Source organism: Rhinatrema bivittatum, chromosome 5 (genome assembly GCF_901001135.1).
Source record: "Rhinatrema bivittatum chromosome 5, aRhiBiv1.1, whole genome shotgun sequence".
Classification (NCBI taxonomy): Eukaryota; Metazoa; Chordata; class Amphibia; order Gymnophiona; family Rhinatrematidae; genus Rhinatrema; species Rhinatrema bivittatum.
The window spans coordinates 76,474,387-76,490,056 of record NC_042619.1 but is presented as its reverse complement, the minus strand read 5'-3'; the positions used below and the strand labels follow the sequence as shown (position 1 = coordinate 76,490,056).

The 15,670-nt window shown below is 43.4% G+C and overlaps 1 protein-coding gene across 1 annotated transcript in view; it reads right to left on the bottom strand.

Moving 5' to 3' along the window:
• The window catches only part of LOC115092027 (thread biopolymer filament subunit alpha-like), a 34,671-nt gene extending 21,393 nt beyond the window's left edge, over nt 1-13,278 (bottom strand). Inside the window, exons 1-5 of the mRNA XM_029602479.1 lie at nt 12,435-13,278; nt 10,026-10,237; nt 4,922-4,982; nt 4,546-4,641; nt 636-812 (exon numbers count right to left, since the gene is read on the bottom strand). Coding sequence (XP_029458339.1) covers nt 636-812; nt 4,546-4,641; nt 4,922-4,982; nt 10,026-10,237; nt 12,435-13,139 — 1,251 coding nt within the window. The 5' untranslated portion in view covers nt 13,140-13,278. The remainder of the gene's footprint in view (nt 1-635; nt 813-4,545; nt 4,642-4,921; nt 4,983-10,025; nt 10,238-12,434) is intronic.
• Nucleotides 13,279-15,670: the final 2,392 nt, after the last annotated feature.

Sequence of the window (15,670 nt, the reverse complement as noted above, 5' to 3'; positions counted from 1 at the left end):
AACCTGTACCCCAGACAAGTAGGAGCTGCATTTTACACAGCAGTCAAGTGCAGACAATCTGAAGATCTTATTTTCCTTCAGTATCATAGTTTGAATGTACACAATGCTTTACTATACAGTTCCTCCGAAACACAGGTGCAGTCAGTTCTAGAATGGACCCAGACTGTAAGAACCTTCCAAGGGGGGAAAAAGGGGGGGGGGAAAAAAACCCTCTTATATTCTTATAGTTGGATAAACTGAAGCACAGAGAGATAGAGAGCCCAATGTGAAATCTTTGGGCCCATCCTGCATGTCTCACACTGCAGAAAAAGTCACAGAAGGCTGAATCGGTTTTCCAGTTTGGCTCTTTTGGGTAGGGGGTGTTCCAGCACATAAATCCTGCTTACACAAATACTTGCCATAATCAAAAAGTCCAGACGTGTCCATGTTCGAAGAGATTCACTTCGAGAGATGGGGGGGGGGGGGGGGGGGGGGGGGGGGGGGGTGTCAGAGCCTGATCACTTACACTGGATAATATTGTATCTTCTCTAGTGAATCAGAGGAAAACTATAAGACGACTTCATGGTCCTTCTCTTTTTTCATTATTAAGGGCTCAGGGAAAGGACAAATAAATAGCCTCTGAGCAGTTACTGTACCTTGTTTTGCACTGCATTGAATGCTTCCCGCTTAGTCTGTGCTGCCAGGGCTTCGTACTGAAGCTGCATATCTGCAATTGCCGTTTTCAGATCCACAGCCTGAGCATAGTTATCGACAGAAATGGAAACTGCAGCTTTTGTGCCACCTGTAAGTACAGTCTGAACCTCTTTCACTTTCTGAAAACAGGGGGGAAAAAAAACCAAACAAAAAACTGCTGTAAGTAAACTGCATACATAAACCATAACTATGCTGTCCTGTATCCCACACAGAGCTGATGCATCCCCAAATCTCAGCAAAGCCATTTCCATGTGTGAAATAGTGCTTTACCTGCGGAAATGGACTTTTTAAAAATTGCCTGCTATGTGGATAAAAGTACATCCATAGGGCCTGCATGCATTTACTTCTACCCAAAGAGTGAAGAGACATTCTTTTTCTCAAAACTATTTAGCTTTATAATTTTAATTCACAATACAGGTAAACTGCTTGATAGAAAATAGGGAAATGCAGTCATAACCAATAGTAAGAACATAGTACAAATGCACTATAATCAATTAATTATACCTTCTACCAAGCCCACAATGACCAGGGAATCACAGCAATAATGCTAAGGAGGCAAAGCATACAAAAAAAAAAAGCCTAATATAATACAGGAAAAAGGCATGGAGTAAGACAGAAAAATAAGGCATTTACATAGCCACTAAATTCAGCCAATATTAGACCTATTCTGGAATAGAGGCAGGAACCACAGCAATCCTACCATGCATGAAGGATTTCAACTAAGGGGTTCATGAAAGATAAAACCTATTGCCAGCCATCTTAATCAATCATTGCACAGGATATGGAAGGAAAAATTCCTTCCCCCTCCCCTTAAAGGCTGTTGAGTTTTCACACAGCGGAAGGAAAGATCTTCTACTCTGCGTTAGTTTACACACAGCTGGACAAACCCAAACTTCCTCCCCATGAAAGAAATTTTTCTATTACTAAATATAGGGTTTTTAATCTCAGAAGCATTCAAAATTAACAAAGTAGCTTGATTGTTCAAGACAATCAATTGACCTCAAACTCTCAGAGGAAACAGATAAAGTATCCGGAAGAGGTATTTGTGAAGAATTGCTGCGCCCGCTGAGCAAGGTTTTTTTATTTACCATTTAAGAAAAAAAAAAAAAAAGATGTGCTGATGGGCAGGGTTTGGCACTGCATGAATACTTTTTGCATTTTCTAAAAACTTATAGAGGTCATTTTCAAAGGAGTTAAGCTTAATGCAAGTTTAAGCTCCCAGCGCCACCTGTGTCCCTGGCTCCTGGCAATAACAAACATGAAGGTACTGGGGGGGGGGAGGGGGAGAGATGGGGAGTGTCAGGAGGAAGGGGGGAATCCGCACCATTTCTCTTCTTTATGAGGGGGGGTGGGGGGGGAAGGCTGCTAGTGAAAATGAAAAAACAAAAACAAAAACACAGGACAGGGAGCCTTGGCTCCAAAAAACATTTTGAGGGGCTGAGATGAGAACCTTCATAAGATACTGTTGGGGATTGCCTCAGAGGCTCCTACATTTTATAGCTTTTTTGATCTTATGACTATCAGGCCGATACAGCACAGTGCGCTCTGGTGGCGTACACTGTTAGCCCGCGTGGCCAACCCCCCCCGAAACTAATAGTGCCCGCAACATGCAAATGCATGTTGATTGCACTATTAGTTATTCCTGCATGTACAGAAAAAAATGCTTTTCTGTACACCCTCCGACTTAATATCATGGCGATATTAAGTCGGAGGCCCTAAAAATAAAAAAAAAATGTAAAAAAAAATTTTTTTTAAATGTGCCCGCAGGTCGGAAGACGGATGCTTAATTATGCCAGCGTCCGTTTTCTGAACCCGTGGCTGTCAGCGGGCTCAGGAACAGACGCCAGAAAAATTGAGTGTCAGCGGTCAAACCCGCCGACAGCCGCCGCTCCTGTCAAAAAGGAAGCACTAGGGACGCGCTAGTGTCCCTAGCGCCTCTTTTTATTGCGGGACCTCATTTAAATACTTGATCGCGCGCCCAGGAGAGTGACCTAGGAGCACGTTTGGAGAGCTGGCGCTCGCCTCGGAGCACCGGCTCTCCCGCAGGATTTACTGGTTCGGCCCAAATGCGACTTAGCTACACTTGGCCGGCTAACTCAGCTGGATACATGCAATAGTCGGCTAAATTAGCCAGATAACTAAACCCCTCCCAGAAATGCCCCCAGAACACCCCTTTTTTTATCCAGCTAAGTTACAGCCAGATAACTACTTATCTGACTATAATTTAGATAAATGGCTGAATATGCCACATTTGCTATTTAGACAGATTGCCTTTGGCATTTGAATATGGAACTCAAAGATTTCAGCAGAAAAGGCCACTTAGTTCAATCAGTAAAAGAACAGAATAGAAATAAAATCATTTTGCAGGCTCATATTTTATGAATGTGATATTTGATCTAAAGGAGAGCTGAACATTTAAAAGACAGACCATTTGTTAGCTGTTTTGTTGCAAAACTCTCTCAAGTGCGTCTGTAGGTAATTTTTTTTTCATAGAAAAAAAGAAACCAGTCACTCTTTTAATGCACAGTTAAAAGGGAGCATGACCTTTATGTTACCTTTTCATGAGTGGTGGTTTAATTCATATTATCCACTTATGCTAGACAGTGCTTTTTTTTCTAGAAAGAAAGGCACTGGTACTCGGATACAGGGGGTGGGGAGGGGTGGAGGAGGAGGCAGTGAAATCAAGAGAGCCCTCCCCCCCAAGGTAGCCCTCCCCCCCAAGAGTGCCCTCCCCCCCCCCAAGGTAGCCCAGCTCCTAAACTGGTTGCAGGGTTCATTCACAACCTGATCCTCTCCTCCCCTCCTGCCGGCAGGAGGCATAAGACAGCAGTGCTTTTACCTGCTGTACCTCCTCTGCCAGTGTCATGGCATGGGAAAAGCACCCAGGAGGGAAGGAGATTGAAAGAGAGGCATCACTGGTGCTTTTCTCAGATTTAGTCCCAGGAAAATGTGTACGCGTTGCCAAAGTAATACAAAAAAAGTGGTGAAAAGGAGAAAAAAAAAGAGAAAATTATAATAGTGTTAATAGTAGTAATTAAAATTACAGGGTTCAGGATGGTTAATAGTATTGACAGTCACCAGATTCTGGAGCTGTTCTATATGATCACAGATCACCGCGTACAGGACTGGTGTCCCATTGGCCAAAGACCAGACTGGAGCAGAGCTACTCTGCTCTCTAATCCAGCCCCTTTCCTCCTGTCATTTCCTAGGGGCCGACGCTGGGCGGGGGTGGGGTGAAAGATGCCAGAACTAAGTACTATCAAATACCAGCAGGAAAAAAAAGCTCTAATGCTAGGTATTTTAGGTGATAGACACTGTAAGAACACTTACTAGTATATTTCTTCTTCAAGTACACTTCCGTTAATTTGTACTCTGTGTTTGGTTATTGATTTAAATGACTGAAAAGCATTAAAAACAGGATCTCTCTGCATCTAGCCATGAAGTCCTGACAAGTTGCCTGCCTGCTGTCTCTGCCAGCTCTTCGCTGCTGCTTCCTCTTACCCACCTGCCTACCTTACCACTAACACCTGCTACACTCTCCTGACCAATATTTAAAGCCAATGGTATGCTGGAAGAGGCTTTTGGGGGCTCCAAGGAAACCCTTGCTAAATTATTTAATGTCTCGGTGAGCAACAGATACGTGACAAGTAATTGGTAGCACATTTCTGATTTTAACATCATAACCTGAAAGTATTTTGATATGTCTTAACATTTTTTAGACAGTATCATAGGTCACGTGAAAACTAAATTAAATGTACACTGAACTTGCATTGAAACCTACTTGGCTAAATCTGAGATAGGAAATAAAGTTGTGAAAAACTCTACTTAATTCAGTTGTTGTCAGATACTTACAGCATCATAAATTTGCTTAGCAAATGTAATCTGATCTTCAATGCCTGCTATCTTTGTGTTAAGTTCAAAGATTGTCAGATAAACATGGTCGACATCCTGTAAAGAAATGAGGCACAATTAATTTGCTTGAGACTGAAAGAAAAGGAGGTCTGGGAATGCATCTGCAACAGCAGAATCTCAGCTGCGTGCCAAATCTTGAAAATCAATCAACTGTCTTTCAGGGTTTCAGAAAAGAGGCACATACACTGGCCTGGTACTATACCAGATGACAGAAAACCATATTGCACAGCAAACCAATAATTTTCAAAGCTGTAAATAGAAAATGAATCCTTGGCTATAGAGTTTGATTGCTCTGTTGCATGCTTATGGAACTCACATCTTTCAACGAAGTCCATTCTACCTCCAGGGCCTTGGTTGAGGATATATCTTCATCATACCTGCAAACACATGTTGAAACAACTCAGCTCTGTTGCATTCCATGGACCTTTACAATATTTAATAACCACTTAAAATCTCAGGTTTTCTCAAACAGACTCCCAAATTCTAGTCACACATGTTATTAAATAAATCTAATAAAAGGAAATCACCTACAACTTATTTGTTAAACTTTTTTCTGCATTAAAGAATTATAGTAGTATTTTTGAAAACTATAGTAGAAAAAATATTTATGTTTACAAGTTGTGTGCTTTACAGTAGGCTGAAAATTAAACTTTTCAAAATAAGAGGTTTATAGCAATTAAGGGTTGGATTTACTAACACCGCCGGGCTCTTTGAATCCCGGCGGTAACGGGGGGCGGCAAAGCGGGGGGCAGTCCTGCGCTAGCCGGCAGCGATCACACCTCTACTGCACTGCGCCGGCAGCGATAAAGGTGCTTACCTTTCACTTTCGGCGCAGTCTTCACAGCGTCAGCCCTGGTGTCGCCCCAACTCCTCCTCTTCCGGGGCTGACGCCGCCCCGACTCCGCCCCCATTCTGGTATCGCACGCGATAAGGGACTTTTTGCATGCGATATTCTTAGTAAATGACCCCCTAAATTAGATATACACCACTGTCACTGTTCCCTCTAAGCTGTGCGCATGCACAAAGGTTGTGAATCCTGCAGACACAGCAAGACACAGGATGGACCAAAAATCCTGATATTATTTGCATTATACTGGATTGTAGCACACAAATCTGTACTGAACGTATAAAAATTTGTGACAAAAAAACATTTTTGCACACAGAGGTTAATTTTAAAAGCCTGGCGCACATCAAAATCAGGAGATACACGTACAAGTCGGGCTAGTGTGCATCCACTGAATTTTAAAAGCTGCCCAGATGCTTGCGTATCTCCTGCTGCACACACATCTCAAAAGTTTTCAAATGGGGCAGGGCCAAGAGATGTGAGTATAAATACTTACACACCTGAATGGAGTAGGTATAAGTTTAAAAATAAAAAGAGCCATTTCTCAGGAGGGTTATGGGGGGGGGGGGGGGGGGGGAGTGCAGATTATCAAACCAGGGAGGTTTGAAGGACCTAGTTGTTAACTGGGCAAACTGGTAGACGAACTGGTTAAACTGGCAATGGCGTGGACATGTGCCCCTTTTAAAATTCCCCAACTTACACGGAAGAAGTGAGATTTAAGCACCTAGGCACGCGCCCACATGTGTGTGCGGTTAGGCTATTTTATAACGTGCGCGTATATATGCGCGCACGTTATAAAATGGCTGTGTTTCTTGGCGCTTGCCAATGCCCCCGCAGCTAAGCGCACCTGCATGCCGGTTTGAAAGTTACCGCCCCTGCCTTTCAAAAATTAGAGGCTGTCTGACCTTCACTCTCCCCTTTCACTCAAAATGCCTTCTGGCGCAGTAAATCCAACCAGGGGACAATTAAGGACAGGCAAAAATGACTGATTTAGTTACCTGTTAAACAGAAAGTCCAAAGAAAATCTGACAAAGAATTTAACAGGGACTTGGGTTTTTTAACTTAATTCTGCTTCCTCTGTCACCTCTAACACAGCAGTCCTCCTCACCCCCAGCCCCCTTCATCATAATGTAATCTGTCGTACACACTATATGAATCATGATGATAATAACCATAGTCATCATCACCACGATTCACTTGTAGGGTCATCAGGCATTGTTCTCGCTGACTGGCTCATTCTGTTTTGACTCGAGGAAAGGAGTGTAACTCCCAGAAGCAAGTCACGAAATGTATTAAAAAAGGTGTGACTTTATATAATGTTTTTTGTTTGTTTATTGGCCTTTATTTCCACACAGAAAACAAAGAAATGAAAGTCTCATGATGTGCCACGGTTCCCACTACTCTTAGGTAAGCTGCTTTCTAAATCACTAAACCGTTGGGATGTCCATTCATTTGAGACAAATGTGCAAGCTGCACCAATAACAATGCCCATTTTTGGTTTGGACTGTTTCAAACAAAGCAAATTCCTAATAGCTCCAAAATACCCCCCAAATGTTTCAGCAAGTAGTGTGTGCTGTTAGCAAATAGACTCACTATTTGCCAAGAAATACCCACGATCCCCCAGTCACCCTTCGCCACCTCCGACCACCGCCTTCCATGGCACTGATCCAAGGGTGAAAGAGGCAAGAGTAATCCTCACTTACTCCTGCCCGCCCAGTCCTACTTCAAAAAAAGGTGCCCATTTCAGCCCTGGCCAGTGCCACGTTTTACAGCCATAAAACATGACTATAAAGCAATACGGCTGCAAAACAAGCTCCTGCCCCTTTCACCCTTGGACCAGGAAGGGTAATGAATGGAAGAGGTAATGGGGCAAGGGAGAGCCACAGGGGAGAGGGGGATATTACTCTGAGTGATTTTAATGTTTATTCCAGTTTGGTGGATGAACAGAAATAAGCATTAAATGAACTGAATCCCAAAAATAATCCCTCAAGATGAAAAAAAAAATTTTTGCCCCTAAAAATTTTTACTAAACCAATGATCTGGTGGTTCATGATATTCTAGTGAACGTACTTTTAACACTGGAGTTGCTAACTTTTTTCCTTGTTTTGTGTCTATTGGAAAGTGCTTAATTCATCTGTCCCTCAGCAGCTTAAGGTATGTAGAGAAGTAAAATCCCTAAGGACAAACCTAACATCTCTCGAGCTAACCCAGATAGCTTTTTATTTCTTATTTGTATTTTTAAAACTTGTATACCGCATAATCTGTCAGGATAACTTTGAAAGAGCCACACGGGCACACATGTACGCGCGTATACCGGCTCACGCGTGTTATAAAATAACCTGGACACGAGTACATATGTGCCCGCGCATGGGCGCACAAATCAGGCGTCTACCCCGTAAGTCGGGGAAATTTTACAACTGACCTGTGCCGACACCATAGATAGTTTTCCCAGTTCGTTCCCAGTTCACCGGGTCAGGGATAGGACTTGCAAACCCCCCCTAATTTTATAGCCACCCTTCTCCCCCAGCCCCCCCGTTAGTCCAGACCCTTCAAACTCCACTGCCTGGCCTAAATATATTTATTTTACTACTTACACGGCCTCCATAGCAAAAGTACATTTATGTGGCAGGGGTCCGCGGTACGAGCAAGTATTTACATGCACATCTCTTGGCCCCCCCCCCCCCCAACAGGCCCATGCCCCACCCCAGACCACACCCACTTGCCGCCCCTTTTTGCAAACCTTTTCCTTCCGCGGTGGGAGATACGCGCATCCATGGACGGCTTACAGAATCCGCTCGGTGTCGCACATCTCCCGCTTTTGGCACAGGCAGGGCTTTTAAAATCTACCTGAAAGTGCTTCACAATGGACTACAGACACAATTAAGGCTTAATAAAAGACCAATATATAATACTGCTTTTTTTGCAGTTTGAAATATCCAAAGATGTGAGAATCTCAAGAACTTTGAGAACTAGAAAACCATAGAAAACAAGTAAACAACTGATTTACAAGGTAATGGATGAATTGAAGAGTTCTGGCTACACTGTTCTGTATTAGAAACCTGAACATGAAAAGTTCTATGGTGGTGCCACAAGTACCTGAAAATGAATATTACTCTGTTTATTGTTTAAATATATTTTCAGCATGGCCTATGTTTCTATCCTCTTTAAAATATTTGCTTTTTCAATGAGGGCTACTGAAGTGACAGCGCCATCAGCTTCAGGTAAATGCCTTCAAAATAAAATCAAGAATATCATGCTAAATGAGTGCTTGATTGGAAACCAATGAAACGTGTAGCAAGCGAATGGGAAATGGGACAGAGAGAGCCTGATTTGCCCCGCCAGGATCCGACCTTCCAGGGCTTTCCTTAAGAATATATTTAATTGTGTTTGCTAATGGCCTGAGAGAGTTCAGATGATATCCCTGGGATAATAGCATTGATTTTATATTTTGGCAGAGCCGGAGCTGAATCAGAAGGTCACTATGCTATATTAAAGATTTTTAAGACCCTGGTATGGAGTCATCCAGGGTCCTTCCTCTCAGTCAACGAGTTTACAAAGTGCAGTCCAGGGATGGCGGATGCATGGACTGCTCTCCTCAGGGAAGTGGTAGAAACATAAATTTAAAAAACAAAACAAAACTTGGGACAAGAACAAAGGATGCCTGGGTTTGAAGTAATGGCAGAAAAGCCAAAGATCAACTGGGGTCTATGGCACTGCAGCAGGACTGGAGTTGGGTAGATGAGATGGACCTCTGAGTCCTTATCTGTCATCATAATACTCTATGTTGAGAGAGATAGAGGGCAGGAGAGTAATGAAAATGTGTGATGCAGCTCCCCACCCATTCATTGCAATTCCTGGAATATCACATATCAATTTTTTATGCTGAATTTATCTGAAAATAGTGACCTCAACTTTACTTTTAAAATGAAGGCGTGTTATTCCACTTTTCAGCTGAAAGCAGCATTTGTGAAATATGTCAGCAGTGAGCATTCTCCTCATCATTGAACGGATACAACAGATAAAACTTCCCCAAACTACTCCTGATGGACAACGTCCAAGGTATGAAAGGTTAATTCCATTTTCAAGCTGATTCGGTTCTTGGTTTCTCTGCCATCACTGCTAACAAGCATGCCTGTGTCAGATGGGATAATGGTTTCAGTGATGTGGAAAAAAAAATCAACCAGGAACTGCACTACAGCTACCAATTCATTTAACACAGGTTATGTAACATATTTCAGAAGGCAATGGCTTTTTGTTATTGCCAAGCTGAGCAACATCTGAACCAGTGACCTCGAAGTGAAAATCTCTGGATCTCTGACCTAGTTTACTAGTATGTCTAGCTGACCCATGTTATAAAAAAACAGCTTGGAAAGCAACAGGTTTTAATATATTTTTTTGTACCTCATGATTTGACTTACAGAATATAATGTGCAAAAATGACTTTTGGAAGAAGACTGTAGTTTGTTTTAAGTAAGACTGGTTTGAAAAGCAGGATCACTGTTATTTAGTAATTACAACACCTGAAACTTTATTATATCAAAAGGGAATTCTGTAATAGCGAACAGGGAAGACTTACTTGGCTTGAATTTCTTCGATAATCTGTTTGTAATGATTTATTTCTGCTAAAAGAGCTTCCTTGGTAAGCATCAGGGTGTCAATCTGACCTTTGTAGCCAGCCGTGGCTGTGGCTGCTACCACTGCAGTATTAGCTGGCCCCGATTGGTCATTGCTGCTAAACATGGAAATCTGAGCCTTAAGGATAGCATTTTGCTGTTCTAAACTACGGACCTGCAAGAAAAAGACTTTAGTTGCAACAATTAAATTGAAAGAGGCAAACTTTCAAATGGGAATGCAGATATATATACTAATTACAGTGGTATGGAGATCCCATTAGGGCTTGGATATGAATGATGCAAATTATCCCAAAATAATTTTGTGTATATTTATTTATTTATTTAAAATTACTTTTATCCCACATGTTTCAAAGTTCAGGGCAGGTAACAAAAATACAAGCATAACATACATGATTTGTATGTAAAACAATGACAAAACAACCTAACAAAGCAAAAAAAAAAAAAAAATGGAACAATAAAAATAACAAACATATGTTAGCAAATAGTAGACAAATAAGATGATATAAAACTATATCAGGGTTGATAATTTATATTCAAAGAGCTGCCGCTGCTGATTATCCCAGCCAGGAAATTCAAATTGATGTTGGATTAGGGCTGGTTCAACATAAGGTAACTCATTGAAGGGAGTGGCCTGAGCCTAGGAGATAAGGAAGAAAATGTGTCCTGTTATGGATGGGTTGGACTTCCAGACATATTCAGGGAAAACAGCATCTCTGGAGTTTGAAGCAAAAGAGATGTTTGCTAAGCCTCTGATAACTGCAGAACCTGTTGGTTCTCAGCATACAGCAAACATTCTCGGGCCAATGCAATAAGACACACGCTCAAAACATATTGAGTGCCCGTTTCCTAATTCGTGCACATCCACATCCCCTCTATGCTTGCTACAGTATTTAAAAGAGTGAAATCGGGGCGGCGTAAAATAAGGCACACTGAGGGATAATTGTGCATTTCTGGTGCTTAAAGGAATTTATTGCAAGGGGTGCTCAATAAGAGCATCCATTTTATGTGCGCTTCTTTTTGGTTATTTAACTTAGGTTCATAGACTTTGCTGATTTTAATATTAAACTTTATTATATAAAGCACCCATTGCTATAAGCATCTAAATTGTACAGTCATAATAAGAGTGTGCTTCTTTTTAATCAAATCAATGTATATATATATTTTTTTCTCCACTGGAAGCAGTAAATTCAAGAGTCAGGATGATACTAAAGAGAAGGATATTTATCGCAACACAGAGGACCATATTTTTTATGTTTCTCATGAGCCCTTCACTGCGATTTAACTTAACTCCACCTCTGGAGCTGGAGTTACATGCCTCGCGTTAAAAATGTGCATTGGGTGCCCAGCCTTTGAGCACGCTTTTCTGCATCAGGAGGTAATATCTAGTGTCTTCATCTACATGGAATTTAAATAAGATGGATGCTATCTGGTATGCTTTTGTTAGGGTGCATGCATTTCAGATGCGCTAGTCTCCTTGCTGCATCAGATGCTATTATTGTGTGCTCCAAACATGCACCCAACTGTGAGTAAACCCGTGCTCTAGGCAGGGTGCACCTTATTTCCTCAGCCTGAATGTATTCAGTACTCCTCGCCTTTTGTTGTTACCTGATATCCTGAAGCATCCACTAGTGGAAAAAAAATGATTCACTATTGAGGTTTAGTTGATATATGTAACTATATTATAACTCTTCAGTGATAGATGAAGGGTCAATGCTTAATAGTCGAACTTCAAATGACCTTTGGGCAGTTTTAGAATTTTTTCCAGCTGAAAAAGTCCAGTTAAAGGTTGCCAATGCTCTTCTGGAAATTAACTCAAACTACTAATTTTGACAAGGTCATTTTGGTTGCTCTGATCTTTTCGGGTTTGGTGACATTTTTATAGGGCTAACATAAGAATCATCCAAAGATCCTAACGTGCATGAGCTTCCAAGATCATATAAACCTTCTACAGATGTGTGACCAAGTGAAGTCAAACTTGTAGAAGCCACCTAACCGGTGAGTTTTTATTTTAGTGGGACTTATCTTTTTTTTTTTTTAACCTAGTTATGTGCTTATTATTTATCTTTGACAATATTTTATTGCAATTCGTCGATTATACTGAATTACCTTGTTTTATTTTCACTTTAACTAACCTTGAGCACACTATTATAGGGGGGAGAAAGAAATGCAAATAAATAAAGCAAGCTCATGTCCAACACTTTCTTTGAATAATTCTCATGTAGGTCTTTTTCTGGGAGGGAAGGAAAAAAAAAAAGGAAACGCTTTCTCCAAAGCTCCCGGAAAACTTTGCACCCCGGTTTCTGCTAAGAGAAAACAGACCCGGGGAGCGCAAGAAGCTGCGCCTGTCTCACCTTATCGATGAAGGAGGCGAACTTGTTGTTGAGGTTCTGCAGCTCTTCCTTCTCCTTCAGCCTGGTCACCTGCACCGTGTCCACCGAGGGCAGCGTGGGGTCAATGGACGGGATGTCGGGGATCGCCGGCCCCCCGGCCTTGGTGGCGAACAGGAAGGCGGGAGTGTAGCCGTAGCTGCCTACCTTAAAGCCACGGCCGCTCATGCGGCCCCGCAGGGCCGCCAGGGGCCCGCCGAAGGCGCCCCCGCGGCCGGCCAGAGCCCCGGCAGAGCCCAGGGCCAGTCCGATGCCCGAGCCCAGGGCCAGCCCTGCCCCTCCTCGCAAGCCCATCCCCCCTCCATAGCCCAGCCCCCCTCCGTAGCCCATCCCCCCTCCGTAGCCCAGCCCGACCCCTCCGGCCCTCACGGTGGCGAACCCGGCTCCGCCGCCTCCTCCCAGCACCCTGGAGATCCCGAGGCCGAAACCTCCTCCGTAGGCACCGGCGCCCCCTGCCGCCCCCGCCTTCAGCCTGCCGCCCCCGCTGGCGAAGAGCCGGTTGCCGCCGTACGAGGCGCCGAAGCGCACAGCGCTGCTGCTCACTTTCACCGGTTTGCTATCCATGGTGCCGAGAGAGGAGCGCGAAGCGAGCGAGCCCTGCTCCGGCCGGGGGGCTCCCCTTAAATACTCTCCGCCGGCCCGGGGGGACGCGCCAGCTCCGTCGCTCATTGGCCCGCCAGGCCGCGCGCGCGGCCTTGGGGGCCCCGGGGCTCTGGTTCGTGAGGCTCGCGCTCTGCCCGGTCCCCCGCTCCCCTCCCCCCGTCCGCAGCCTGCTCCGACTTGCACGCGCCTGGCGGCGGGCTCAGGGCAGCCAGCCAGCCCCCATCGCAGTGACAAGTCCAAGCCCCCGGGTTAGTAAGGAAACACAGGGTAATTAGAAGAAGAATAAAGTAACATATTTGCCACGTAGGTAACATCCAGATTTTGCTAAGTCTGCAAGCTGTCAGGTTGATAAAAGGGAAATGTCTTTAGGGGCTTTTTGTCTGCGCATTTTTTTCATTAACTCCTTAGCAGCACAGTAAAAGTCCCCCCACTTTCCAGACTCTGCGTTTCTTGACCTTCAAGGGCTATTCAAAGTTATTTTTCAGAGGTTTCTTTGGTTCTGTGCTGCAGTACGCGGTTACTATCGGTAAGTAGATAGCTATACTCGGAGACCCCTGTCCTATACATTGATTCCATTAGGGCTTAATTTGTAGACAAAAATGAAGCGGATCTGAGGAGTAGAGTCAGGGCCGGTACTAGCTTTTTTGCTGCCCTGTGGGAACAATTATTGTGGCGGCCCCCTCACACACACATTTCATTCTCTCTGTCTCAGGTCTGCCAAAAAAAGCCCGGTTCCTTCCAGCCACCTAAAGTTTAAATACTGTCACCCTCTACCCTCTGGGTCTTCACCCTTCCCCTGGAGCCCATTGCTGGTGCAAGAGAATTAGGTGCCCTAGGCAAATCTTATACCCTTGCACCCCCCACCCCCTGCTCTCGCCACAGTACACAATTACAAATTATGCATTTATAATAGATTTTACATGAAAAAGAATATTCAAAGTAGTCTTCTGAGGTAAATATATATATATATATATCACAAGTATTTGCATGCACTTCTTTGGTGCCAACCAGAAAACCTTACAAAAAATGACACTTGGAACCCATATGACATTAGGACCACTGTGATGTGTGTTAGGTGTGGGCTTGACCCTCAGAAAGCAATGAGTAAATCACAATTAAAATATAATAAACCTCCCATACCAAAACAGCTCTGCCAGCACTTAAAAATGTAACAACCCTACCTATGAAAAGGCAACACTGCAAATATTACACCAGGCCCTAAAACACCAATACACCTCATATTAGGAAACCGAACAAACTAAGCTGTTATAAATTCCTACATGCTAGCAGAATCTCTCATCTCAATCACATATGCAGAACACAGGCAGACTCTCACCAAAGATAGGAAATAGAAACCATAAAGTATAAATAGAAACATGCAGGCAAAAACTGAATAGGAAAACTGCAACAAGTCAGTCTCTATGCAGGAGTAACAATAGAAAAACAGAAAACATTGTGAATCCTCAGACATTAACAATAAATAAAAAAATATTTAAAAAATACATTAGTCATAATAATATAAACATACTAATAAAAATAATATTTCAAAACAGCTGAACAGAAGATCCATTAATTCAAAATTCATAAAACATTTCAAAACAGCAGACACAAATAGCATCCAAAAATTAAAACTAATAAGGATAAAATAATTCACATTCGCCAAACCTGGAAACTTTACATTTCCAGTCATTCAGATTATTGTGGATCAGTGAGAAAGGGATGCATAATCTTTCTCCTCTCTCAAACACATGCATACATATGCCCTCTCCCTCATACACGCACCTGCTCACTTCCCCTTACATACACATGCTCACATGCATATGCTCCCTCTCTCTCAAACACATTCTCACACACTTACTCACACATAATCCCTCCTACATACATATGTTCACATACACAAGTTCCCTCTTACATACACACACACACACAAGATTCCTCTTTCTCACTTGTACATGCTCAGACACACATACACACACTCACAAACACGGCCCTGTCCTCTTCCTCTTCTTCACCGTGCGGCAGATTGGGAACAGCCACCTGGCCCTGTGCTTCTCCTCTTCTTCGCTGCGACAGCAGCTCACTCGGCCTCAGGCCACCACCCCCTCCAGGCCGCCACCCTGTGCAAGTGCACGGCTTGCACAGTCGGTTGCGCCAGCCCTGAGTAGGGCCAGGCTGGGTGTGAACTCTCTCTCTTACACATATATGTGTGCAAACACACTCTTCACACTCCATTTCTGCAGGGGAGCCACAACAGATTTACACTGCCAGCTCTGCCCTGCTTCGTCAGGTCCCAGAAAAAGGTGGCAAAACATCTGCTGTGGGTCATTCTGCCAGAAATTAAGGCCTGAGTGACAGACACAAAAAAGTGTTGGATTAACACAAGTTTGGAACTGGTGAGCAGTACTACCAGTCATCAATTGTCAGGGCTGAAATTTTGATGATTGGCACTGCTGCTTGCAAGTTTCAAACTTCTTTTTGTGTCTGTTCTTTGCTCTGCTTCATGATCGCACTCACCTTCACCTCTTCCCAACAGAATAGGAGGATGGGCTGGATTATAGGGAACAGGGTGGCTGTCCTCTGCATTGTCTCCTCCAGGC